The sequence below is a fragment of the Thunnus thynnus genome, chromosome 19, assembly GCF_963924715.1.
Source record: "Thunnus thynnus chromosome 19, fThuThy2.1, whole genome shotgun sequence".
In the NCBI taxonomy this organism is placed as follows: domain Eukaryota; kingdom Metazoa; phylum Chordata; class Actinopteri; order Scombriformes; family Scombridae; genus Thunnus; species Thunnus thynnus.
The window spans coordinates 10,538,621-10,566,609 of record NC_089535.1 but is presented as its reverse complement, the minus strand read 5'-3'; the positions used below and the strand labels follow the sequence as shown (position 1 = coordinate 10,566,609).

Sequence of the window (27,989 nt, the reverse complement as noted above, 5' to 3'; positions counted from 1 at the left end):
GGCACCAGGTTAACATCTATGAGCTGAGTCCTCTTGGCGACTTTTTCTCTCTCTGTTGGACTTACCCTTTTTTGCAAAGGATATTTATTTATTTCAGGCCAACAGCTGGAGTATACCAAACTGTGGATCTATGCGAACCCTACGTGGGAGTCAACGACATTTGTGAAGTTGAACAGGAGGAATGTATCGTTTCTTTGTGAAACTAACATTTCTGATTCCTGCAATCGTCATCTCACAAGGTAAAATATCTCCAAAATGATATTCTCATGCATGTTGCAGATAACCTGAGTAGATTAAACCGCAGCAAGGGAACAACTAAAAGTAATTTCTGAAGAAGTTAGTGGATGGATAATAGATGTATTCATTTGATCAGCACTAGACTATTTTAATTGCCATTTAAGTATGAGTTGAGGATTAGAAACAGTTCTATTAAATTCACTTCAATCTTTTATTGCCTTATTTTAAGAGCCTTTCCTGGCCGTGGGAATAAATTCACCGTGCAGATGCCAGAGCTGCGGTGCGCTTGGCTGCTGACTTCCTCAGCGTATGCTTGTGAAAGTTATTTCACACAAGTTAAAACTGTTTGTTTTGTCTCCACGGACAGACCAGTCGCACTAGTGCAATCTCCCTTATACTTTGCAACAATTAGGCTAGTTATCTAAAACCTACTATGTGGATTTACAAGCCTATTGTGTCTATTTCTAATTGTTTTTTGTTGTAAACACATTTTATTGGTTATTTTTTATTTTAGAAATTTCTGGTTGTAAGCCTTGGTTAAAGTCCTGCTTTAAATTGTTCCGCAAACCTGTTTTAAATAACATGGGAGATAATGGAAGTTGGTGCGTGTGTTGGGGCCGGGAGACGCGGGGGGGAGGTGGGGGGTTGGAGGTGAGGGGGGGGCACCTTTTGTCTCCATGTGTGGGAGAGTGTTGTGAGTGCCGGCTGGGGGGTGGAGGAGGTGCTCTTATTCCCGTCTGCCGGTAAACAATGCCCGAGGAGAGTGTTTTATGGCTCGTGCTGGACTCTGATTTCTTTTGTTCCGCATCTGAGCCCCGCAGCTGCTGCGCTTTCCCCGCAAAGCGTGCGCTCCTAAAGCCACGCACCACGCGCGCTGGCCTCACCGGTGTCCACCACAGGATCCCCCAAAATCCCCCACGGACACTCGTGTAACAAATCAATTAAAGATCGGGATGTGCAAGGGCGTGTGTGCTTAAAAAAATAAATCTATGTGAATAAAGATGGGTTTAGAAATTTCACTGATGAATAATTTACCACTACTTTGCTTAATCTTGCACATATTAATCCCAACAGCTAGATTAACAGTATATACTTCCTTGTGAGTTAATGAATGGGTAAAATATGTGTTTTTAATACTTTTCATGTGCTCAACAGGTCTAAAATGCTCTCTACCCACTGAATCATGCCTTAATGACGGAAGATGTGAACCCACCTCAAATGGAAATGGAGAATGCAAGTAAGTAACAAGCAGAAGAAGCAGCAACATATGATGCACCAGATGTTGCAGGAGACTAAAACAAACAATGCCTATGTCATTTGTTGTGATGTTTTGGAATTTTTGCAGTCTTAGTCGTGCAGTGTAGGGTCATTTTGGTACTTGAAAGTGCTTTTGGGTAGGAAAGAAAAGGGGCCACATATTCCCCTTTTCATTCCAGCCTTTGAGCGGGCCCTGTGCCCGGCAACCAGAGGCCCTCGAGTTTCCTCTGGGCTGGTGTGCTCCTGTACCTCTCCAGGAGCTAAAATTGCTATATGAAGCTGCACACATTGCCCCCCAAAAGAGTTTTAAGAAGTAAAGAAATAAAAAGAGAGTGTAATTCCTTAGTGCTGCAGAGGTGAGAGAGGGGTAGCTGGACAAAAGCCCCCCCCCCCCAATCAGTTGGCCTGTTAATGAATGCAAGACCCCTTCACCAGAGAAGTGAGAGGACGCGTCCAGTCCTAAATCTTGTTTTTCTGCTCTTTCATGGGCGACAGCTGGGGCTCGCCCGCCGCCCGTCACCCATTGTCCTGTAGTCAGAATAATGCTGTGTGACTAATCTGAGTGGGCCTTCCCATCATGCCACAGCCACCCCAAACACCACAACACACACCAAACTCCTGCCACAACCCCCCACTGACCCCCCCTTCCAACCATAACCTCCCACCTCCCTCCAAAAGGCTTGTCTCCTGCTCTCTGAATGGACACCCCCCACCCCACACCCCACAACCCCCCTTCTCTTCCTCTCCACCCCCCACCTTACCCGCTTGTGATCTCCATTAGAAAGCCAGATGGCTGTGAAATGTAATTGGATTGGATGTCGAGAGAGTGAGATTAATTGGAATAAAGTGCAGAAATTTGAAGGCAAACAAGTGGGAACAGAAAAAGAGGCAGATTGTCAGCTATTTGTTTAGGCTATTTATGTTAATCGTTTGTGAGTGAGACACTTAATATGATAACATATTCCTTTTAGCTGACCTACAGTACATGTAAGTCTGTGAGCTGCAGAGTTTTCTTGTGCAAAAAGACAAAAAATGAGGTGAAATGAGGAAGGGAAGATTTTGTTTCACTTCTCATCGTGATTTGTAGTTGTGGAGTCATTTTTTATTTCATTCTATAGAAGCTCAGGGGTGGCCTGTTTCACCTTCAGGGCATGTGGTCAAGGCAGGCGCTTATCTGTTCTGTGGGGACACGGGGGACCTATTGAAGAGACCAAGCTACTAGCCCAGGGCCACAAATTCACAGTATCTAATCTGCACACACTCCACACACACACACGCACAGAGCTCCGCACGTGTGCATGCACTCGCACACAGAAACCGTCCCTCCTCCCCCTCCTCCTCCACAAAGCTGTTATTGTGGTCTCCATCTCTGCTCAGTCCAATTAAAAACAGACAGGATAAGAGCATCACTTCACCCACCCGCGCTCTCTCTTCCTTCTTGCTTTTCCTCTCATTAATCATTCATCTCTGCCAAGCCAAGCAGCCATCAGTCATGGGGTGCACTGGGAGATTCAGCGTCAGTGCTCAAGGGTCAGGAGTATAGCGTCTATACCAAGGGGGAGGGAGGGGACTTCCAATAATGGTTCAACTTGTGTTTTTATCATTGCTTCATCATATCACCACAAAAATGATGATTTGCATATTTTGCCACATTAACCTCCAAGTTCAGTTTGGGAACGTGTAATGACATGGGTGGAAAGTCCACCAGGGGATGTTTTATGCGAGGTTGGCACTGTGACGATTAGGTGAAAAGCAGTGCCCCAGATTCAGACTAGGATTGAGTTGTGTGAGGTTAAGATGCGCAATTCCTGTCATACGGTGTCTAATGGAAGGTCGAAGGTTCAAATATTTGTAACCCACATATGCAGGTCTTGCAGCTACCAGTGAGTCATATTGTGGTTTATGATGCAGAGTGTAAGCATACAGTGACAGACAGTGTTAGAAGTTAAATCCTCTTTCAGTGCAATTCCCACGAGTGCAAGAACAGAGAGTGAAATCACATGTTGGCATAGAGAACAAGGTTAGTCTTGGTGTAAACTGTGGTAATCAAATGTCTCACGGATGGGTTTACTGGGATGACGTCCGTGTTGAGACAAAATTGGTATGTTTCCCTTGTCTGCAGAAAGGATGTTTTCTGTGCTTCCTGGTTGTAAAAATAGCATGCCTTAATTTAAATTCTTTCAATATGGATCATCCCTAACAGGAACAGGCTTGTATCCTGTTTATCTAATTGGTGTATATTTATCCGTCTGTGTTTGATTGAGTTCATCATTTGTTCTGGGATACTCTGCCCCTCAAAGGCAGAGAGTAGTAACTACAGAGGGTTTTGATATTTTAAGCTGTCTGTCAATCGTGTAATAGATAGACATATTGTAATGCCTTCATTTTATGGCTTTTAAGGCTGAATATTCTACAAAAAAAAAGAAAATCATTGGCATAGACCTAAAAACCCCAATTTACCTTTCAACAAAACATCAGGGCTTATGAGTATCAACAAACAAAATGTTCTTTTAGCTCTCCGACCATTTGTTGATACATTAAAATCAATATAAGATATTTATCTACAATTTAATGCATTTAGATGTGTGACTTAAGAGTGACTTAACCGCATTAAATCATGGATTCCAGCAGTCATAAGCTGAGATGGCAGTCAGTTTGTTAAGCTAGGCTAATTACCATTTAGCATGACAAGTTTAGCAGTTTTTATTCTCCCCTACTGAATTTCCTTATCTATGTTGGATAACAACCTAAATTGCCAAAACTTTTGTTCATTAAAATGTATGTATTTCAATTAAAGGACACAAGAAAGCTAGCCGTGGCTATCTCACCAGCTAGCTTAAACTTGATTTGGCTCTTGCTTTAACTGTCTTGTTTACTGTTTGGTTTGTTTTTTTTATTTGAAATTATACATTTCTATATATTTCTACATAGTAAAACAAAGGTCTGGCCTCAACTCATCTTTGTCCGATATTACTACATTTTGTCTTTCTAGGACAATGTTTCTCTGTAGCGGCACAAACGTACTCAGAAATAACAAAGAGGGAACGTGAGAGCATTTAAAGACTTGGATGGGGAATTGAAATAATCTTTGTTTGGTTGAAGACATCAAATATTTTGAAGAATTTCCCCGTAGATTTGCAACTCTATTATAATCAGGGTTTCTGTGCTCATTTAAATCATATCTGGTACAGAAATTAGATTGTTGCTGGAAAAGTGTTGAGTTTGCGGAAATTATAATTTTGTCTAGACATAAAAGTACAGTTTGTGGTGATACTAGACACACGGAAACGGCAACAAGCCGCTACAATGGGGAAGCACACGATCGTGATTCTGTGAAGTAAAAGGTTATCTGAAGGTCTGGGGCTTCCTGTTTCTCATGGAGTTGTAGTTATGTAGGCAGCTTAAAAACATGCAAGGGCACAGCGTCGTGTCAGTCAAATTTAGATTCCATTTGTGAGACAGTAATGACGGCATACCGAAGTTGAAAGGTTGTTGCCCGCCGACCCCGCCGTTGCATGAGTGACTGACTGTTGATGCTGCTTTGCTGAAATGGACACTGTTTTGGTTTGAAGTGACTGTTAATAATAAACACAGAAAAACATCTCAACTGTCTTACTACATGTCTGAAATACTGCAAGACGTCTGACGGAAATAGACTCAAGACAAAATTGAAAGTCTGCAGCGGTTGTCGTGATCAGACTTTTCTGACCTTGCACAGAGCTGTCTGGTGTTGTTGTATATTGATGATAAAATCTCTCACCCATAAAGACTGTCTAGGGCGAACACACTAAAAAGATGTTCCACTCTCCCTCAAGGAATGCTGCTCTTGATTTGTCCTCCTATAGGATTACCAGGCAGGTCTCTGTTAAGGCTCAGCTCCATGTGGGCTTAAGCGAATCAGGAGCATACAAGTGCATGGCTGGGTCAAGTGCGCCTGCTGGTGTTGTACTTTTATTGCGGTTTAAGCTCTAAGGCTGCCACTCCCCTGGTTGGGCCCATTCCCTAGATGCCAGGGCCCCTCTGATACAGCAGTGAATGAGGCTGGTGGGGCGCTGTTGGAAAAGGTTCTTTACCCCAGATGGAAACAAATTCATTGTTGATTTTCAGTCTTAAGAACTTTCAACAACCTTAAAAAGCTACTGTGGAGAAAACCGTTGATACACAAACAAACAAAGATCTCCAGCACATTTATTGTCAACTTGGCATCATAGTAACACATTACGACTGGGCAGTGATCAGGATCCTGTGTGTCTGGAGATCCTCAGAGCGGGGCGATCAAAGCTGGCCTGACAGAGCACAGAGATAAGAAGCTATTTGGCTATAGTGGGTGCTGAAAGTTCACATTCACCAGCACAGGCTGTCAAATGTAGAAACACCAACTCTTCTGGCAGGTCAGTGTTACACCACATAGCATGGGGGCAAGGGGGTAAATGGTTAGATGCATATGTGTGTGTGTGTGCACATGTTTCCATATTTGGGTTTCAGTTACATTCATGAGAGGAAATGTTACCAGCTAGGACAGTTAGTTACCCTTCATTATCACTGATGTCTCCATACAACAGTGTGGCAAGAAAGACCACTAAAAGCAACCTGAGTAATGGACTCCAGGTTACAGCTGTGTTGTCACTGATAACCATCAGGTGAAGTGGAGTGGCAGGCAGGTGTTTTTCCTTCCTTGTTTGACTGTGAGGTGGGATCTCTCCACAGGGTTGGGAGAGCACTAAAATGAATCTGCCACCAGTAGAACAAGTATTTTGTGTATGAAAAGTGATCTTGCAGTCATTAGTCAAGCAGGTGTTCAGTCCCGATCAGTGTGACTGACTCTCATAAATCTTCACACCTCACTCGTTTTAGAGCGCGAGACAGGAAATAGCCTAATTACTATCTAAAGAATCTCTTCACGAGCCTCTTTTTTCATATCACACTTGGTAATTGTAACTTGAAACTATTCATCTTTACTTTCTATCTGGTTTACCCTTTGTCCTAGATGGTAATCTGGTTTGGGGTTAGTGATGTAATTGGTTCCTTTCTTTTCTGTTTTTACTATTTAACTTTTTTATAAGCTTGAGAGAGATACATTTACAATAAATCGCTTACTAATGAATTCATACACTTGCTTCAGTGATTCACTTGTGTATTTAGCTGTTATTCATCCTCTTACATCCTTTCACTGAAGTATTAAACACACAGATTCTAGTATTGTGCAGTCATTGTGGTCGGAGTTCAGAGCCTTCCGGGCCCAGTAAATTTCTCATTTCTTCTAGCAGAGCTACACTGTTCTGTTCTTGGTCTTACTAACAGATGTGGACCCCAGGGGTCAGACCTTGGCCAATGATTAGACACATCCAAGGGAACATCAGCTAACGAGAAAAAAATGAATGAGGAGGAAAGGAGAGAAACAAAATAGTCATTTAAGGAGTGAAACAGGAGATATGAATGTTGAGGAGAGAACAGAGGACAATGGTAATATCGTAATACTTTCATAAGCATCGTGAAAAGAACCACCGTGAGTATAAAACTCACACTGACCCACAGAAATTACTGTGCACAGCCCTTAGTCATTGACATAACATTTTCCACAGCGGTGGCATTTCCACCGCTCAGTGGGGCTGGTTTTGTGTCAGAAGATAAAGTCACCCCCAGAGTGGCAGATGGTAGATCAGGCCCAGCGGGGAGAGAGGAGAGAGGGGAGAGAAGGCAAAAAGGCCGTCCCACAGTCACAAAAGTGTTTGGGGTCAGAGGTCGGGGAAGCATCTGCTCCGGCCTGAGGGGACATTGCATCGCTGGGAGAGACCTGTTGCCGTGGTGTGTGCTGCTGAGCTTTTCAGCATGTGGGTGGATCTTTATCTCTGGACTGACTTCAGGGACAAAGAGGATCTATTACAGTTAGTTAGTGTGGGGTGACACACACACAAGTGCACACGCACTCATTATGTTTCATTATTCCTTACTAAACCAAATGTGGATTTTATACCAAAACAGTGAATTCCCTTTATGATTATTCAGTATGTTTTCATGTTGAAGTGAAATGGGAAGCAGGGAATCTTCAAAGCCTCCCAAAATGCTTTTACAATCTTCTGCCAATTGCAACTGTCTGGGTTCCCTGTGGGGCACATGGGACTGTTAAAAACTCCCTGATTGGTCTCACCTAACTAAGTCAACAAGGGAATTTTCAGCAGTCCCGTGCGACATAAGGGAAGCGCTGTAAAAAGCAAACTGCTGAGAGTTGTAAAAGTCTTCACAGGGGAAAAAGGGGAAAACACAGCTCTGAAAAGCTGATTGTGGGTTGAGGCCAAAACTGGGAGAATGCTAGAGGGAATGAAGGGGCAATGGTGCATAGAAAAAAGGAAATCAAATGAGGAACAGGTAAGGAAGAGAGGAATTAAGATAAAAGTGTGGTGGTTGAGGGTGGGGGGCGGGGGTGAAGAGACAGAAGTTGCAACAGCTGACTTCACATGGGTTCTTTATGTCCCTGGAGGAGAGGTTGGCTTGTCAGCACCCCCATCTGACAAGGGGACAGAGGGGAGGGAGGGAGGAGGGATAAGGGGAGAAGAGGAGAAAGGAGGAGGGGGAAGGAGGAGGAGGAGGAGTCCTGTCCAACAGCTGCCTTCATTAACATGCGCACCTGCTCCCTGTGGAGATACTAGGAGGCCAACAGATGCCCTCTCTTACACATAAACACCCACACGCTCATGGGCTCAACTACACACTCACACACAAGCTCCAATTCAAACATAAACACTTTTTTGGCGACTTAAAATTCACCTACATGTGACAGACTTCACCGTTGCATGCATATCAGGCAATTTGAGCAGATTAAATGAGCACTTTGCAATGTGGAAATAAATATCAGTGATTTGTCCTTTTTGGGTGAATAATTCCTTACTATTCAGACATTGCAAAAGAGCTGGTCTGTCCTCATCTTCAGTTTTTATGTCTTCACTCCTCATAATCAGCCAGTTTGAGCTATGTGACTGTAGCAGCATCTGTCCTTGGTTTGGATGGGAGGGAAGCAGCCAGGGGCTTAGGGCCTGAATGCAGTGCTTCATATGGGACATCCCGAGCCGGCACAGTCCCCTTGATCTCTGCGGTCATTGAGGATGAGTGTGGACAGCGTGGGGCTGAAAGGTAGATGGGAATGGGCTGTTACGGCTAGACTATTTTGTGGCGTCTGTTGTCCCAGCAGAATGTGTTTTCAAGGTTCTGAGGGAGTCTAATCCAGAGAGACACGCTAGAACAACATGCCATCCCTGTCCCACTGCAGTGGGACTTCGCTGGGCGGGAAACTATTAGTCCCCCTCCGTTACCCCCCCCCCCCCAACCCCTCCCATTATTCCACTTTTGTTTAGATAATTGTTCCCATGATTTAAAAGAAAAAGATCCTAGTTTTCTAATCATTACTGTTTTCTATCTCCAGGTGTACCAGTGACTGGGTAGGCAACCGTTGCCAGTTTCCAAGTCCCTGCAGCCCCTCACCCTGCCGCAACGGTGGCGAATGCCGCGCTGTTTCCCATGGCAACACATTTGATTTCCGCTGTGTGTGCCGCCTGGGTTTCACCGATCGGCTATGCCTGACACCCACCAACCATGCCTGCATGAGTTCCCCCTGTCGCAATGGAGGAACATGTGATCTCATTACCCTCACTGCCTACCGCTGCCGCTGTCCACCTGGGTGGTCAGGTATGTAAATAAAATCCTCAAATTTTGTACCGTCCTTTGCCTCATTTCACCATGAGTTGTAATGATTAATTTTTCTGTCTTGCCGCCTGGTCTTCAAGGTAAAACCTGCCAGCTCGCCAACCCATGTGCCTCCAATCCTTGTGCAAATGGTGGCCAGTGTTCAGCCTTCGATTCCAACTACATCTGCACCTGCCCACCTGCCTTCCATGGTCAAACCTGCAAGCAAGATGTCAACGAGTGCGCCCAGATTCCCTCTCCCTGTTTGAATGGTGGCGTATGTGTGAACGAGGTGGGCTCATACCACTGCCGCTGCCCTCAAGAGTATACTGGCCAGCACTGTGAGACCCCCTACATGCCATGCAGCCCCTCACCATGCCAGAATGGAGGCACCTGCGTCCAGAAGGGAGACACCATCTACGACTGTAGCTGCCTGCCAGGTAACACAAACATATCAACACATAAACAAGCAGTAGTAGTAGTAGTGGTAGTAGTAGTAGTAGTAGTAGTAGTAGTATTAGTAGTAATTATTTTTTTTTCTGGTGACATATGGAGTTGCATATGGCTAATGTAGTCACAAAACACACACCTTTGTTTTTCCATGACATCAGTTGACCTAAAAACCCGTCTGTTGTTGTAGTAAAATCTGATTGGGCGGGATGAGTAATCCGAGGTTACCCCCTTCCCATCTCTTTCTGCCAGCCTCCACTGGCAGGATGCAGTCGCACAGACGTTTCCTTCTGATAATCACCAGCGAGCCCCCACAACACCAGTGTTACACACATACAAATAAATGTATAGATATACACAATCCCACACCCTATTCATGAGGTCAAACACACACAAAAATATCTTGTTTTTCAGCTAAATGTGGCTAGTCTTTATTGTGTTGGCACCCAAAGCCATTGCATTGTTGTGTAAGACTTTGGTTAATCTTGGGTAATTGTGGTTACTGCTGATATAGTTGGGAGCCAGTGCAGCTGTGGAGAAACCGTTTTCACTCCAAATCGCATTACGCAAAGCACATTTTTATTAATACTGCTCTGTAAATTGTTCCTGAAAAGATAAAAATTTGATAATTATTGAGGCTTTCATGCGCCTGTATTATTTATCTGATGCAGAAACAATATGATATGCAGATGAATGAGGGATATTGTGGTGCTGTGGGTTAAAGTTTAACCCATGCTGTGTCACTCTTGTGGGTGTCCGTGTCGGAATGTGGACAGATAGCGAAGCTGCACGCCACCTGCAGAGCTGCGGGTTGATAGTTAATCAGACAATAGTGGCTATAAAACACCCACTCAAGCCTTTGATGTTTGAGGAGGGGACATGCCGCACTGTCATCTGCGGAGCATTAAAACAATCTGCCACGAGGATAGAGAGAGCTTATCTTTTGCGTAAGTGCACAGTGATAAGATGAGGAAGGGACAGTGTGATTATTAACTAAAACAAATGTTTCCAGATGGTTTTCTTATGTCTTTGTCACTCCTCACTTTTTCATATATTGTTTTTTTTCCCCCTCCCTATTCATCAGGCTTCACCGGTCAGCACTGTGAGCATAACATCGATGACTGTCCAGGCCACAACTGCCAGAATGGTGGCGTGTGCGTGGATGGTGTGAACACCTACAATTGCCAGTGCCCACCTCATTACACAGGTAACCTTTTTCCAAGAGGATAACCATAGAAATTTGAACATTTTATTAGAAAAATGCATAGAAAACATTTGGAAACCTTCCTCAAATTGTGCTTTGTTTTTCGCAGGCCAATACTGCACAGAAAATGTGGATGAGTGTGAGTTGATGCCCAATGCATGCCAGAACGGAGGGACTTGCCACGACACTCATGGCAGCTACCACTGCGTCTGCGTCAACGGGTGGACAGGTGACGACTGCAGTGAGAACATCGACGACTGTGCCAGCGCGGCTTGTTACCATGGTGCCACCTGCCACGACCGCGTCGCCTCCTTCTTCTGCGAGTGTCCTCATGGGCGCACAGGTACGACTATCTGCGGCTCCTCCAGACATAGTGTGCACATAGATCATAATCTTGATGAGGTAATTAAATATAATGACACGGTTTGACGAAAATGTTTTTCTTGTGTTGCTCACAGGTTTGCTGTGCCACCTTGATGATGCTTGCATCAGCAACCCATGTCAAAAGGGCTCCAACTGTGACACAAACCCAGTCAATGGCAAGGCAATCTGCACCTGTCCCCCAGGTTACACTGGGTCAGCCTGCAACCTGGACATTGATGAGTGTTCCCTTGGTAAGTCATAAAGTCATTCGTTTCTTTCTCCTGGTGTAGTTTATGATTTCAGTTTTTTATAGATATCATGTATAAATGACCACAGATGTATGACATATCTTGTACCTTAAATGTTTTAGGTGCCAATCCTTGTGAACACGGTGGTCGCTGCCTCAACACCAAAGGCTCTTTCCAGTGCAAGTGTCTTCAAGGATATGAAGGACCTCGTTGTGAGATGGATGTCAATGAATGCATGTCTAATCCTTGCCATAATGACGCCACCTGCCTGGACCAGATTGGAGGCTTCCACTGCATCTGTATGCCAGGTAAGAGCATTCGTTTATATTGCATGGAGTGGGGAAGGGTTGAGTTTAATGCTTGAGTTGGGACAAAGGCAAGAAAAGAAACATGATTTCTCTAATAACTGTTGTATCCTGCGGTGTCTATTTCAGGATATGAGGGTGTGTTCTGCCATATCAACACAGATGAGTGTGCCAGCCAACCTTGTCTCAACAATGGCAAATGCATTGACAAGATCAACTCCTTCCACTGCGAGTGCCCCAAAGGTGAGGAAATGAATGGGAAAGATAGGGTAAAGGAAATAGGTTCTTATCCTTTGAGTCTCTTATAAACTGTTTTTGTTCAAACAATAGAAGCAGAGAAGAGGCTATAAAAGCGTGGATCATTTACTTATCTGTTAATGAGTGCAGCACACCATATATGGTTCACTGGATGAATGTAAATGATCCACCTCGTCTAATAGTGTTACTTAAGTTTTCTTTTGAGTGAACAGGACAGAGTAGATCAAGTTGCAGAAACATTAGCATATTTGGCGGGCATGAGAGTTTGTGTAAGAGCTTAGCGCCAAAACCGGGGGCAGGGATTGGTTTATGGCCGGTAATCTGGAGGCTATTGTGTTGTGGTTTGAAAGAACAGTTTCTCTGCACAGTAAGAGCTAAGATGGGGGGTTGGGGGGTGAAAGGAGTGTTGTGGAATGGTTCATTAGGACCTTCAATGTCCTGCAGACCTATTTAAAATATGGATTTGTTTTACATTTCAACATTTTGTACACTGTACAATTCCACACATTTAACAATAATAATTAATAAACCAATCTGAAGAAAAGTTAAAATCTCTATTTTGTTCAATGCATCTGCAGGTTTTTCAGGGAGTCTGTGTCAGGTAGACATTGATGAGTGTGCCAGCACCCCTTGTAAGAATGGAGCAAAATGCACTGATGGTCCCAACAAGTACACCTGCGAATGTGCTGAAGGTACAACAAACTATTGCTTTTACTGAATATTCCAGTTTGAATCTTCCATTTTCCTAGTTTCTCTCCAAATGAACATTGCCATTATTCTTTTAAATACTTACTTTATTCTCCTGTCCAGGTTACACAGGGCAGCACTGTGAGACCGACATTGACGAGTGCTACTCTGACCCCTGCCACTATGGTACCTGTAAGGATGGCCTAGCCTCCTTCACATGCTACTGCCGCCCTGGCTACACCGGCCGCCTGTGCGAGACCAACATCAACGAGTGTCTAAGCCAGCCCTGCAAGAACGGTGGCACTTGCCAGGACAGGGAGAACACATATATCTGTTCCTGCCCCAAAGGCACTGCAGGTGAAAATTTAGACGTCCACGTTCAACTTTGTCAGATCCTTACAGTTAATATATCTAGACTGTCCTTATATCCTTTGCTTACTTGTGTTCCAATGTACAGGTTTCAATTGTGAGGTGAACCTGGACGACTGTAAGGGCAAACCCTGCGACTACGGGAGGTGCATCGACAAAATCAATGGCTACGAGTGTGCATGTGAGCCAGGCTACACAGGTGAGCACTAGGTGGAGTTTACAGGTGCAGGGGGATGGTCCCCTGAGCACAAGGAGGGGCAGATAGGACAGGTGGCTGGCGGGTCCACTCCTGCAGAACAATGGTGTCAGATTGCCTGTGTGGGATGGGAGGAATACAGAAAGGAACACAGTCCCCCAACCTGATACACACATAAACACCAACACAAAGCACTAACTTTGTTTGCCATTTGAAAAGACTGTGACGTTGAGCCTGGAAAGAGTTTGTAAGTTGATACTTTAAAAGGAAAAGAGACTGGCCTTTAATCACATATCTGGTGTTCATTTGTGTGTAATTGCATGACAAATCCCACTGATAACTCACTCCACTTCATTTACTGTGTTGGCACACAACTACCTGTAATGTACCAGTATATCAAACTTTGGTGACAAAGTCTTATCCAGACAAGGGGAGCACTCTTGTCTCCTTCTCTTTCATGGCCCAACAGAGCCGGTTCTGACTGGTAGTGGCTGCGTGATTATGCTAAAGAGGGGGCAGGGAGGAACAAGTGTGTGTGTGCAGGCTGCTGTGCATCCCTCCTCCTCTTCCTCCCCTCCATCTTTTTGTGCTGACAGGGTGAGTGTGGAGGGCACGGCGGGACTGAGACACAGAGGGACAGAGGACTATTGTAACTGAAGATCAGGCAGTTGGGCCCTCCCCTCCTGATTGATGAAGAGCAGAGAAGGAGGGTGCTGGGTAGGGGATCAGAGGGGGGTTTAATTGTTACTCGGCCGTGTGTGAAATGGGTCTGGCCTTCTGTCCCTGTAAACAACCCTGGGCGAGGTTAGTTCTCTCTGGATGGGGGGGTGGTGTGTGTGTGTGAATAGGGAGAGTAGCAACCCCCCCCCCTCCCCTCCTGGCAGCACCTCCCCCTCTCAGATCCAGCTGAAACCCTCCTTCTGCCTATTCAACAGGCCGCCATTCAATCAATGGAGGAGAGGCAAAAGGGCCTCCAGGGGCCGCCAGGCTAGGCACACATTGGAGCTGCTACAGCTTCTGTCTGTTGAATGTTCAGGGAGTCTTTAGTGTTAGCTCTCTCTATTGTCCAAAAGCCACACAGTGCACCACAGCCAGCAGCGCATAAAGGCTCAAAGAATACCACACCAGAGAGCAAAGTGTCCAGCTGTGGGCTGTTTAGAATGGGCGGTGTAGATATTTATCAAATCACATTAATCAGAATCTCATATTCTGACAGGAATATATGATGAATTGTGCTGGAATAATTTGTCTTTCAGGAGCAATGTGTAACATCAACATCGATGAGTGTGCCATCAATCCCTGTCACAACGGGGGTACATGCATTGACGGCATCAACAGCTTCACCTGCCTCTGCCCAGAGGGCTACAATGACGCCACCTGTTTGTCTCAAGTGGACGAGTGTGGCAGCAATCCCTGTATCCATGGCCGTTGCCAGGACCTCATCAATGGGTATGCACAGATTCATATTTAAGACGAGCAAGCAGCAAAAAATAGAGCTCAAACAAACAAAAAAAGCACCACTAACCTGCTCCTTTTAATTTTTTTTACTGAAGCTACAAATGTACCTGTGACTCCGGCTGGAGCGGCCCAAATTGTGACATCAACAATAACGAGTGCGAGTCCAACCCATGCATGAATGGGGGAACCTGCAAGGACATGACCAGCGGATACCACTGTACATGCAGAGTCGGCTTCACAGGTCAGTTATAACCCTTGTGACCTCTTGTCACTCCCTTTCGTTTCCTTTGCGCATTGAGATTTGAGTGTGAGTTCCGCTCACTGGTATCTAACTCGTGTGTGTCCTTTTATTTCGCCACTTTAGGACCTAACTGCCAAACTAACATCAATGAGTGTGCCTCCAACCCCTGCCTCAACCAGGGCACCTGCATCGATGATGTAGCCGGATACAAGTGCAACTGTTTGCTGCCCTACACTGGTACGACATGTAGCTGCTTGTTTTTCACTTGAAGGATCAGACTAATACCTGGCTTGTCATTTTAGTTAGCTGCTGACTCAGCTGTTTGTGCAGGTCTGAAAATGTAAAGGCAACTTTCCACTTTCCACACAGAAGGCTTATCCTATCCTATCCTATCCTATCATATCCTGTGTTGTTTCAAAAAACATCACTCAGTGGCGAATAACAGGGATGTATGTTATTGGCATCTCTGTGTGGAAAGATCTGCTTGTCTGCTTTGCAGGGATAAGAGAGTATGTGTGTTTTGGAATAACATGCCACAGTGGCTAATACGAGCCAGAGAGCTGGAGCCTGCTCCAAGCCCTATTCCCGCTTCCGCCACGTCCTGTTTCCTGTCTGTGATCACACAATAGCAGGAAATAGGAAGGCCCTTCCTGTTTGGCCAAGTCGTCATGGAAATGGATAAGGAAGAGGGATGGAAACTAGGATCTAGCAATCGATGTCACATATTTTTACTGAGGTCTAGAAATATAGGGATATTTATTATTCATTCTGTGTCTCGTGTTTGTTTTTGAAGTGTTACTGACGAATGCTGAAACTGTTGCAATTTCCAGTGCAATGCAGACATTAATGTGTTCTTTTCTCTGCCAGGTGAAAACTGTGAGACCCTGCTGGCCCCCTGCAGTGCTAGACCCTGTAAAAACGGTGGAGTATGCAAGGAGTCTGAAGACTACCAGAGCTTCTCCTGCATCTGCCCTGAAGGATGGCAAGGTATCAGATAACTATTTGTTTCACCTATTTCATGTTTACATGTTTATCAGTCTATCCATCCATCCGCTGGACAATGTGATTAACATTTTTTTTCACTATCTTTTTCTTTATTTCAAGGTCAAACGTGTGAGATTGATATCAATGAATGTGTGAAGAGCCCATGCCGCAATGGCGCCATTTGCCATAACACTATGGGAAGCTACCAGTGCAAGTGCCAGCCAGGCTACACTGGCCAGAAGTGTGAGACAGACACTGATGACTGCAAACCAAGTAAGGAACATATTTGCACCATCGCAAGTTCTCACATTGTTTACAGTTTAAAACATCACTCGTAAACAGTTATCTCATTTCCTTTTTCTGTGTTTCAGATCCCTGCAGTAACGGTGGTCTGTGCCGCGATGGTATCAACAGTTTCACGTGTACCTGTCTGCCCGGGTTTCGTGGTGGCAGGTGTGAGCAGGACATAAACGAGTGTGAGAGTAACCCCTGTAGGAATGGGGCCAACTGCACTGATTGTGTCAACAGCTACACGTGCACCTGTCCGCCTGGCTTCAGTGGCATCAACTGTGAGATCAACACCAACGACTGCACTGACAGGTGGCTCACTTTGTAAAAATACATTACTTAACTGTTAAACTTGCTGAATACGGAACCCAAAATGAGTATAATCATGTTTCAATACTTATTTTCGTGTGTTTCTTCAGCTCTTGCTTCAATGGTGGCACCTGTGTGGATGGAATCAATGCCTTCACCTGCCTGTGTCTGCCTGGATTTACCGGCAGCTACTGTCAATATGATATCAATGAGTGTGACTCCAAACCGTGCCTCAATGGAGGCAGTTGTGTGGACAGTTACGGGACATACAAGTGCACCTGCCCTCATGGCTACACAGGAGTCAATTGTCAGGTAGGGAGAAATATTCTTTTGTCAGGTTAACCATTTTATACATGCCTCCATTTATAGAGTTTATTAAGTATTTTCTTTTTTTATCTCCTTGTTAGAATCTTGTGCGCTGGTGTGATTCATCTCCCTGTAAAAATGGAGGCACTTGCTGGCAGCAGGGAGCGTCTTACACCTGCCAGTGTCAGACTGGATGGACTGGCCTCTACTGTGACATTCCCAGTGTGTCCTGTGAGGTAGCAGCCAAACAGCAAGGTACGAAAGCCAGCCAAAAATTATTTTCCATCATGTGATATCACTTATTTTTGTTAAATTTATTGAATCTACAAGTCCTGTGTGTGATTTGTACATTCTGTAAACCATTCATCTTCCATTATCTCAGGTGTGGAGGTGGCTCACCTATGTAGGAACTCAGGCCAGTGTTTGGATGCCGGAAACACACATTACTGCCGCTGCCAGGCCGGCTACACTGGGAGTTACTGCCAGGAACAAGTGGATGAGTGCTCACCCAATCCTTGCCAGAATGGAGCCATTTGTACTGATTATCTGGGAGGCTACAGTTGTGAGGTAGATATATATAAATTTAAAGTTGAATTAATGTAATGTTGAATTATTTGATGGGAGATGTGTATAAAACAGATACTTAAGTAAAATTTTTATATTTGTTGATATGTCTACTAATATTTACACAAATGTCTAGATGCTTAAGACTGAAATCTTACAACTTTAATGATTTTTTTCTTTTTCTCTTTCAGTGTGTCCCTGGCTACCACGGTGTAAACTGCTCAAAAGAGATCAATGAATGTCAGTCTCAGCCCTGTCAGAATGGAGGTACCTGCATCGACCTCATCAACACGTACAAGTGCTCCTGTCCCAGAGGAACACAAGGTACACACATGCATAGCATAATTATACACACATGGACTCACACTGGCAAAAAAAGAGAAATTTGTTATTTGAACAAATATAGATAACCACAAAAATGAGGATATGGATATTTCCCTCAACCAATGTTTCTATCCACTGTAGGTGTCCACTGTGAGATTAATTTGGATGACTGCAACCCGTCCACTGACCCACTTACCAACGAGCCCAAGTGCTTCAACAATGGCAAGTGTGTGGACCGCATTGGAGGCTACCAATGCGTGTGCCCAGCGGGCTACGTGGGTGAGCGCTGTGAAGGTGATGTCAACGAGTGTTTGTCAGACCCTTGTGATCCCAGGGGGTCATACAACTGCATTCAGCTCACCAACAGCTACCGCTGCGAATGCCGCACTGGATACACAGGTACTGACATGTTTCCAGCAGCACATAACAAGTGTGCAACTGTGCGTGGTATCTAAATGTTCACAAGAGTACATGACACATACATTTTGTCTCTGTTAACCAGGTCAGCGCTGTGACAAGGTGTTTGATGGCTGCAAAGGGAGACCCTGCAGAAATGGAGGCACGTGTGCTGTTGCCAGTAACACACCTCATGGTTTCATCTGCAAATGCCCACCTGTGAGTACATCTGTGTGATCTTTTATGATCATTTCCTTTTTAGAAATACTTTTACTATCCCTTTTTTCTGAAGGAGAACACAAAGATCTTAACTTTTGTTCATTTCTGTCCCTCTAGGGCTTCACCGGCTCCTCTTGCGAGTATGATTCTCGCTCCTGCGGGAGTCTGAATTGCAGGAATGGAGGTACATGTGTGTCAGGCCACCTAGGCCCACGCTGCCTGTGTCCAACAACCTTCACTGGACCTGAGTGCCAGACCCCCACTGACAGCCTCTGCATCTCCAACCCCTGTTACAACGGTGGCACTTGCCAAATCACCCCAGACGCGCCTTTCTTCCAGTGCAGCTGCCCCAGTAATTTCAACGGCCTACTGTGCCACATCCTGGACTATTCCTTCGTCGGAGGGTTTGGCCGGGACATCACCCCACCTCCGGAAGTGGAGGTGAGCTGTGAGATTCCTCAGTGTGACGAGTGGGCAGGCAACCACATCTGTGACTCGCTGTGCAACAACCATGCCTGTGGCTGGGATGGAGGAGACTGCTCACTTAATTTTGATGATCCGTGGCAAAACTGCTCTGCAGCTTTGCAGTGCTGGCGTTACTTCAATGATGGGAAATGTGATGGCCAGTGCAACAGCCCTGGATGTCTCTATGATGGCTTTGATTGTCAGGGACAGGAAGGACAATGCAAGTAAGTCTAGAAAACGGAGACAAATTGTGTATAGTAGCAATGTTTTTTGGATTTGTGTTCTTTTAGAAATGTCAAAGTATTAATCCAGTCTCCTTCCTCTCTTCCAGCCCGCTGTATGACCAGTACTGCAAAGACCACTATGCTGACGGTCACTGTGACCAGGGCTGCAACAATGCAGAATGTGAATGGGATGGCCTGGACTGTGCCAACAACATGCCAGAAAAGCTAGCAGATGGGCATTTAGTTCTAGTTGTTCATATTCCCCCAGAACAACTTAAAAATCATTCTTCAGCCTTCCTCAGAGATCTCAGCAGCGTTCTCCACACCAATGTAGTGTTCCGCCGTGATGCCAAAGGAGAACCAATGATCTTCCCCTACTATGGCAATGAACAGGACCTAGTTAAGCATAACGTGCTGAAACGCTCTGCAGATGGCTGGCCCGAGTGGGCTGCAATGCCAGCAAATGTTTTAGGTCAAGTGAAGGAGAGCGTGTCTTCCATGGTCACCCCACGTAAACGCAGAGAGCTGGATCCTGTGCAAGTCAAAGGGTAGGTACCACAAAAAAAATTATTTCATCAGAAGAATCCATCTGTTCCATTTTAAACAATAAAATGATTTGGAATACAGAAAAGTGTTGAATGTTAACGTTTTTGTCACCCATTTCTGCTTGTAGGTCTGTGGTGTACCTGGAGATTGACAACCGTCAGTGTTACCAGCAGTCTGATGAATGCTTCCAGAGCGCAACAGATGTAGCTGCATTCCTTGGAGCACTGGCCTCCAGTGGGAATCTCAATGTTCCATATATTGAAGCTGTCACAAGTATGTAACTTACCATTTCGTATGCATATTCAAAGTTTTACACCAAAAATGATCACCAAGTTGAAATCCTAAGTAACACACAGGGACTCTGACTATCTTTCCAGGTGTGAGACCTACTCCCTCCGGTTCAGATTTCTATCCCATGTATGTAGTCTTCCTGGGTTTGGCTGCTCTGGGTTTCATCTGCCTCGGTGTTTTGGTGTCGCGTAAGCGGCGACGAGAGCACGGCCAGCTCTGGTTCCCTGAGGGATTCAAAGTGTCGGAGCCCAGCAAAAAGAAACGCAGAGAGCCAGTGGGAGAGGATTCCGTCGGACTGAAGTAAGTAGACTATGAAAGTGGAAATATGAAGGCAGCTATTTTTTAAAGTCCACCAGCTGTGTGTTGTCTCTGCCCTGACTGGCAGCAGTGTACTGTATCACATGTCTTTTGTATTTGATGTCATAACTAACCTGCCACTGCTTTTCAACAGGCCTATGAAAAACTCTGACATAAATCTTATGGATGACAATCAAAATGAATGGGGTGATGATGATCCAGACTGCAGGCGCTTCAGGGTAAGAGGAATATTTAGATATTAGTCTCCTCTTGTCTGAATAAACTGTCGTACCAAACTAGCTATTCACAACCATTTTCATATGTGGCAATACTGACTTCGTAATGATTGTTGTTTTTCAGTTTGAGGAGCAGGCCATGTTGGATTTGAGTGACCATACTGACCACAGGAAATGGACACAGCAGCATCTGGATGCAGCTGACCTACGTATTGCATCCATTGCCCCTACACCTCCTCAGGGAGAGATAGAGAATGACTGTATGGATGTCAATGTCAGAGGACCCGGTGTGTGCACTTTTACAAGCATTATTTGATTCAGACTTTTTTTTACACAATAATTTAGCACTGTGTAACATTTAAAAGCCCCTAAAAGATTTTGTCCTGTGAACAATGACAGGCACATGACTGGGAACTTACACTCCTTACCCTTCCTCTTTCAGATGGTTTCACTCCCCTGATGATCGCATCCTGCAGCGGTGGAGGACTTGAGACTGGTAACAGTGAAGAGGAGGAGGATCCCTCAGCAGAAATCATCTCTGACTTTATTTACCAGGGGGCCAACCTCCACAACCAGACTGACCGCACAGGCGAGACTGCCCTCCACCTGGCCGCTCGGTATGCCCGCTCTGATGCAGCCAAACGCCTCCTGGAGTCCAGCGCTGATGCCAATGTACAGGACAACATGGGACGCACTCCTCTACATGCTGCTGTGGCTGCAGATGCACAGGGAGTGTTCCAGGTAACCACTTCCCCCTTCCAGAGTCTCACAGCTCTCCAGGCTTTGATTCTTGATAAAGTTTGTCCTGCTGTCTTTAAAGCACTTAACAAGTCTCTGTTCTTGCAGATTCTGATCCGAAACCGCGCCACTGATCTTGATGCTCGCATGCATGATGGAACAACACCGCTGATTTTGGCTGCCCGATTGGCCGTTGACGGGATGGTGGAGGAACTTATCAACTGCCACGCTGATGCTAATGCCACCGATGATTCTGGTAGCTAACGTTTTATCAACCTATCATCTCCTCAGTTCTTAAAGTCCTTCACTGTGATGAGTTGTTATGATAATCCACCCACTCTTTTTTCTCTCTCTTTCTGCAGGTAAATCTGCTCTTCACTGGGCCGCGGCTGTAAACAATGTAGAGGCTGCCATGGTGCTGCTGAAAAATGGCGCCAACAAAGACATGCAAGACAACAAGGTATGGGAAATGATGTGACTGTGAGGGAGCTACATAACAAGTATTTACAACTTTACATTTACAGAAGTGAACCTAGTGTATTTACAGTTTTTTTTTTCTTGTTTTTCTAGGAAGAGACACCGCTGTTCCTTGCAGCCCGTGAGGGCAGCTACGAGACAGCCAAGGTTCTGCTGGAACACTTTGCCAATCGTGAGATCACTGACCATCTTGACCAGCTGCCCAGAGATATCGCCCAGGAACGCATGCACCACGATATTGTACGCCTTCTGGATGAGTACAACATTGTCAGGAGTCCTGGCCTTCACAGTGGCCCTCTTAGCACCTCCAGCCTCTCTCCACCTCTCTGTTCCCCCAATGACTATCTTAGCAACCTCAAACCAAACCTCTCTGTTAAGAAAGTTCGCAAACTTAGCTCCGGAAAAGGAGGGAAGGATGGGGGCAAAGATAATAGAATGAAGAAGAAAAAGTCGCTCGATGGGAAGAATAATTTGCTGGACACAACGGCTGTCCTCTCACCAGTTGAGTCCCTCGAGTCACCCCATGGCTACATGTCTGATGTAGCCTCTCCTCCCATGACGTCACCCTTCCAGCAGTCCCCACCTATGTCTCTCAATCACCTACAAGGGAATGGTGACTCTCATATGGGCCAGATGAGCATGGGCAAGGATATGGGGTGTATGTCTTTTGACCCCAACCCACCCCGTCTCTCCCACCTGCCTGTGTCCAGCCCCAGCAGTCAGGGCACAGCATCCATAGGTGGCAGCAGAGTAGGCCAGTGTGACTGGGTGTCCAGGATGCACCCAGGTGTAGGCCAGCAAGGAAGCTTCGCCCAGGCACCACCCATGTCCCACAACATGATGGGTCCTCTGCACGGCGTCAGCACTGCCACTCTATCGCAAATCATGGGCTACCAGAATCTGCAGACCAGCCACCTCAACTCATCTGCGCACATGATGCAGCAGGCTCACTCACGGCAGCTCCAGCACCAGAACTCCAACTCCACTACAGCCGGGCAGTCCATGACCCAGAGCTTCCCCAACATCGAGCTGAACAGCCCCGACATGCAGCCAAACAACAGTTCAGGCCGCTCTATGCCCATCCACACTGTAATGCCCCAGGAGACGCAGATCCTCGGAACCCAGTTTCTCACCCCTCCCTCCCAACACAGCTATTCTGGCCCCATGGACAACACACCTAACCACCAGCTACAGGTGCCCGACCACCCGTTCCTAACCCCTTCCCCCGGCTCCCCCGACCAGTGGTCCAGCTCGTCCCCACATTCCAACATGTCCGATTGGTCGGAAGGCATCTCCAGCCCGCCTACAAGTATCCATTCGCAGATGAATCTGATCCCAGACCAGTTTAAGTAGAGACTTGTAAAATGAACAAAAACTCTTTAGTGGGAAAAATATATATACAAAGTTCATACAGAAAGAGGGTGACAAACCTGTCTCCAGACTGAAGATGCTCCTTTTTTATTATCAGTTTTTATACTAACGATAAAAACAGTTTTAGTAATTTTGTATTTATTTATGTGCTTTTTTTGACCTGAAATATAAAGAAGATGCTTTTATATTTATGCTTTTTTATTTTTTTGTTTCATTATGTATGGGAAGATTAGAAACCGTTTAAAAGGGGTGTATATCAGAAAAAGACTCCTAGATGTGTACACTGGCTATTTATTTGTGTCTTGTGTTGCTATATTCACTGAATTTATTTTTAATCTTTTTGCGCATCGCTTTCCACAAGGTTTATTTTTTGGATTTGCATTACCTTATGTTTGTACAGATTTCTTTTGACTTTTATAGATTATTTTAAAAATTTCAGTATTAATTAATTATATTTTAACCTCTTTTGTCTTTTTAAGGGACAGGTTTTGTTACTGAACAACATTTCACTAAGTCTTATCACTGAGTCTGTGTTAGATGATGATCAAATATATATATATGAGATGTCACCATTCGTAATTATAGCTCACTACACTGTCCTCTCTTGGTTAAATGATAATGAGAGACATTCAACAGAGCTAACTGTAATTTACATAGGAGATTTGGGACCTCAAAGCACAGAAACAAATATCACTATCTCTACGATTCATGGCAAAATGAGTGGAAATGCATCTAAGTCAACCTGAGCCAATTTTTAATTAATAATGGTCTGGGCTAGTGCTGGGTAATTGATTTGTGATAATTTATGATGAAAGGTTTCTTTATTTCATATTGTATCCCAAATCAGTGATTATGGTTACCATGTTTAACCTTTTAAAGTGTTAAATTGCTGCCCCCCTGTAGAAAAGTTGAAATGTTACATTTGCCACAGTTAAAAATAGTGCCAGTGTGATTTTTGTTTTTCCTAAGAAAAGCAATGTATTTGAGAGATTTCTTGTACAAATGTCTTCAAGGTGGAGAACACTGTGAAAGAAATAGGGACCTTAATGACATCAACTGCACTTTGTAAAGGAGTGTAGTTTAAGGTGTCTAAATGTCATGTTTTATAAACTAATCCAGAGATAAAAATGTTTTTAAGAAAAGATGTAATTCAAAATCAATGTTCATGCAAAGTTGTAGTTTGCAAAGTATTTCCTGATTAAAAATGTTTTGTAAAAATGGTCTTGATTCAATAAAAGCAACTGTTAAGCTTTAATGCCTTTCTCTCATGTTTATTTCTCTCTTGTGGTGTAAAAATTACGTGGCTGACAGTATAGTTAACTCTTCTGCAGTTCCTCAAACTAGATGCAACATCCATTTCAATAATATGAAAAGTAAACACAGCTCATCATTACAGGAGTTGGTGACTGATGGAAAGAGGAAAAATGTATAATGTTTTTGCAAAAGAAAGATTTGTGGATGCCACGCTTTGTGCCGTGTGCTGTCCTCCATGTTTTATCTTACCTGTGGAAGGCAGGCTTCCACACAGCTGCACCTTCTTCCAGGAAAACCAACGCACCCTTTGTGACCTTGGTTCCACTACTGTTTTTCCACAAAGTTTTTGCTAACTATGTAACTGCCCAAATAAAGGAAAGAAAGTCAGTATTTGAGATTTTATTGGTGAGCCCAGGGGCGTAGACATACTATAATGCCCATCCTGTGTTTTTTAAAAAATTTGTGATGTATCTCTGATGTTGATGCAATTTTCTCCAGGGTTGTATATTAATAAATGACCTTACTAACCTTCAAGGTTGCTTTACTGTCTGTGTCCTGCATGGTGTAGAAGGACAGAGATCAAATTCAGTTTTTTTTTTTTTAATCTATCAGTGACTGATGCCATCTAGTGGCCATAAACTAGTGCGCAATGACACTGGAAACCTGGAAGGAGGAAAACATCACTTCTACTGTGCAGCACAATTTTAGATATTTAAAGTCTTATTTTACTTGGATATTTAACCTTCACTGTGCATAATGATAGATGTGCAGAGTTTGATACTTTCAAGGCTGTTTTCACATTCAACTGCTGATGGGGGAAAGTTTCTCTAAGCTCCCGTTGTCTGATTTTAAGACATATACATATAAGCATGATTTTGTGACATCATAACCAGTATGGAAGCCAATCAGGGTCCAATATGCAACTTATACTGATGTGATGTGGAAACTTGAAGCCTCCAGTGCACATATTCTGAGAACTGACTTGTGTCTAGCAGTTAATGAGAGAGAATATCATTTTAAAATAGGTAACTGAACTTTTTTTGTGGAAAAAACAGATCACACAGAAATGATTCATCAAATCAAAATATTTTTTATATGTCTTGAAAACAATTCTGGTGGGGATCTTTAAATAAAATGAGTGGATGCCACCACACAAACAGAGCAATTTAACAGTAACAAGCTGTTGATCCCCTCCTATTGCCGACATTATCTAGATGTTTAATTAGATTCTCAATGGTTCTAAAGATGCGTCCTGGATCTTTGGGAAAAAGATTTGATGTCCATTTATAACAGGCTGATCTGGAAAAGAACAAATCCATTAATTAAATTCAGTTTATACTTGAAACCCAGAGAACTACTTGAAGTGCACGCTCATTTCTCCACACTAAATGACACTGTTTAGGTCACCATCAGATAACTAATGTATATGCATTGCATATTTGACAGTGGTCATCTTGTCTGAAATATAAATATATACGTTTGGAGAATGCAAAATTGAAGATTAAATAATCTTAAAAGTCCTGAATCTATTTGGAACAATGCTGCTATTACACAGAAAAGAAGACTACTTGTTTAAGCCATTGGACTGGACAGGAGCAGTGATGAGTGACATCACCTTGAGTTATTGATTTTTGGTGAGCATTTTATCCAGTCAATATTTATATTTATTGTGATGGCCTGCAATAGTATGCTTTTTGTGGTGGTGTTTGTAATTAGTGGTGTAACTTTCCACAATGGGCCCTCACCTTTTAGGGCTCACTCAGGGCCACAAATGTCCCATCAGCCTTCAAGGATTTGTGGTGGATTATCGCATTTCTACAACAACACAACACACGACCATTCAGTTCAGGTCAATTCAATTCAATAAGCTTTATTGGCATGACATTTGACATGTATTGCCAAAGCACATTTACAATTATGAAAGACAATGTCAAGGAATGAAATTAATGACATATAATGAAAAATAATATGAATAACAATATTAGTTAATAGAATAAAATATAATAATAGATAAAACAAACAAATTAAATTATAATATATATGTATACATATGTTTGTATGTATATGTATATATATATAAAGAAGTCTGTGTGTTTATCTCCAATTTTGACAGCCAATTTGTTATTTTCATATACTGATTTAATTACATCCAAAGACTTCCCCCCTATAGCACTTTGTATTAGTTTAAAAAGTAATCCCTCATGCCAGACTAAATCAAAAGCTTTTTGTCAATCAACAAAACAATATATCAATATAATCAACAACTATATTTTGATTTACATATTTATCAATTTGTGTGTGTAGGGTATAATAATAATAATAATAATAATCAAGTTTATTTGTACAGCAATTATCAAAACCAGCGTTACAAAGTGTTTTACAACAAACACATAAAACACAATGACGAAATACACAGTCATGCATTAATAAACAGACAGGAATACAAGAGGAATAAAACTTAAAAACATGGATGTTTAAAAACCATAAATAAAACACCAAGGATAAAATGTGAAAACAGTGGGCGAGTTCAAACTTAAACTAGAGCAATGCAAGACTTAAGAACAACGTCAAGAATAAAGTACAGTATAACTCAGTAGTTAAGAGTAAAAATAAACATAAAATAAAATTTATAAGAAAGCTTTTTGATAAAAATAAGTCTTTAAAAGTGATTTAAAAGCCCTAACAGCAAACGAACAGTCCCCTTTAGACTGTAAGCGTGAGGTGAGAACAGTCAGCGGTTTCCTGCCTCAGGATCTCAGGCTGCACACTGATTGGTAATGTGGTCATAATTCAGTCATTCTCTCTAACCATAAAATACTCTGTCTATGCTTTATAACATTCTCATTTTGCACTGTATGTCTGTGTCACATTAATTGACTAGTCCAGTTCATCTTTCCCTTCCTGCCTCAGTCCCTGCCATTCTCCACTTGTCCACCAGATGTCCCCGGACTTTCTAACCTGATTCCCACATCCACCTGCTCACCTGTTCCCCACTCTCTAATCATCCCTGTCTGCTCCCCTGCCCCTCATTCTGCCTAATCACTTTGTGTATGTGTACCTTCCCTTTCACCAGAGTCCACTGCCAGTTTTTTTCATGTTGTACACTTGTGTTCCAGCCACCTGTACCTGTTATCTTGATCCTGATCCTGTTATCCTGTTCCTGTTCCTGATTTTCCTGCCTGATGATTCCACTTGAGGTTTTGACCTTCGGCCTTTTTCTGACCTGTCTGTCGTGCCCACATTTATACTGTGAGGGAAGGAACCAAGGAAGGAAGGAACCGAGGAAGTAACCAAGGAAAAAGGAAGGCAAAAACAAAGGAAAGAAGGAACCAAGGAAGGGAGGAAGGAACCAAGGAAGGAACCTAGGACCTAAGGAAGGAAGGAAGGAAGGAAGGACCCAGGGAACTAAGGAAGGAAGGCAGGAAGGAATCAAGGAACTTCTTTCTCTCCAAGGAAGTAATCAAGGAACAAAGAAAGGAAGAAAGACAGGGGCCAAGAAACTTTGAAAGGTTCCTTCCTTAGTTCCTTGGTTCCTTGGTTCCTTCCTTCCTTCCTTAGTTCCTTGGTTCCTTGGTTCCTTGGATCCTTCCTTGGCTCCTCCCTTCCTTCGAAGGAACTAAGGAAGGAAGGAACCAAGGAACCAAAGAAGGAAGTGTGTGGTATTTGCTACTTTTACTTCAGTAAATGAGCTGAGTACTTCCTATTCTGAAGGAATACAATACTATATATCACTGCAGTATCTCTTTAAGG

At 43.8% G+C, this 27,989-nt stretch overlaps 1 protein-coding gene across 1 annotated transcript; it reads left to right on the top strand.

The window, feature by feature from the left end:
- Positions 1–24,240, top strand: notch1a (notch receptor 1a). Its single transcript, XM_067573702.1, has 34 exons — positions 1–239; positions 1,393–1,474; positions 8,912–9,174; positions 9,273–9,611; positions 10,706–10,828; positions 10,935–11,168; positions 11,284–11,439; positions 11,559–11,744; positions 11,871–11,984; positions 12,578–12,691; positions 12,810–13,043; positions 13,144–13,254; positions 14,508–14,700; positions 14,805–14,950; positions 15,074–15,187; positions 15,818–15,937; positions 16,055–16,207; positions 16,306–16,534; positions 16,642–16,843; positions 16,939–17,092; positions 17,220–17,404; positions 17,593–17,725; positions 17,867–18,124; positions 18,228–18,340; positions 18,458–19,029; positions 19,137–19,577; positions 19,703–19,848; positions 19,953–20,166; positions 20,318–20,402; positions 20,524–20,686; positions 20,842–21,140; positions 21,246–21,393; positions 21,500–21,597; positions 21,708–24,240. Exons 1-34 carry the CDS (start codon positions 182–184, stop codon positions 22,965–22,967), a joined length of 7,440 nt encoding a protein of 2,479 aa, XP_067429803.1. The 5' UTR covers positions 1–181; the 3' UTR covers positions 22,968–24,240.
- The last annotated feature ends 3,749 nt before the right edge of the window (positions 24,241–27,989 follow it).

Coding starts and splice junctions, on each gene's coding strand:
- notch1a (XM_067573702.1), top strand. CDS start 182: ATGTATCGTTTCTTTGTGAAACTAACATTTCTGATTCCTGCAATCGTC. Junction 11,745..11,870: donor CCACTGCATCTGTATGCCAG/GTAAGAGCATTC, acceptor TGTCTATTTCAG/GATATGAGGGTGTGTTCTGC. Junction 20,167..20,317: donor GAGGATTCCGTCGGACTGAA/GTAAGTAGACTA, acceptor GCTTTTCAACAG/GCCTATGAAAAACTCTGACA.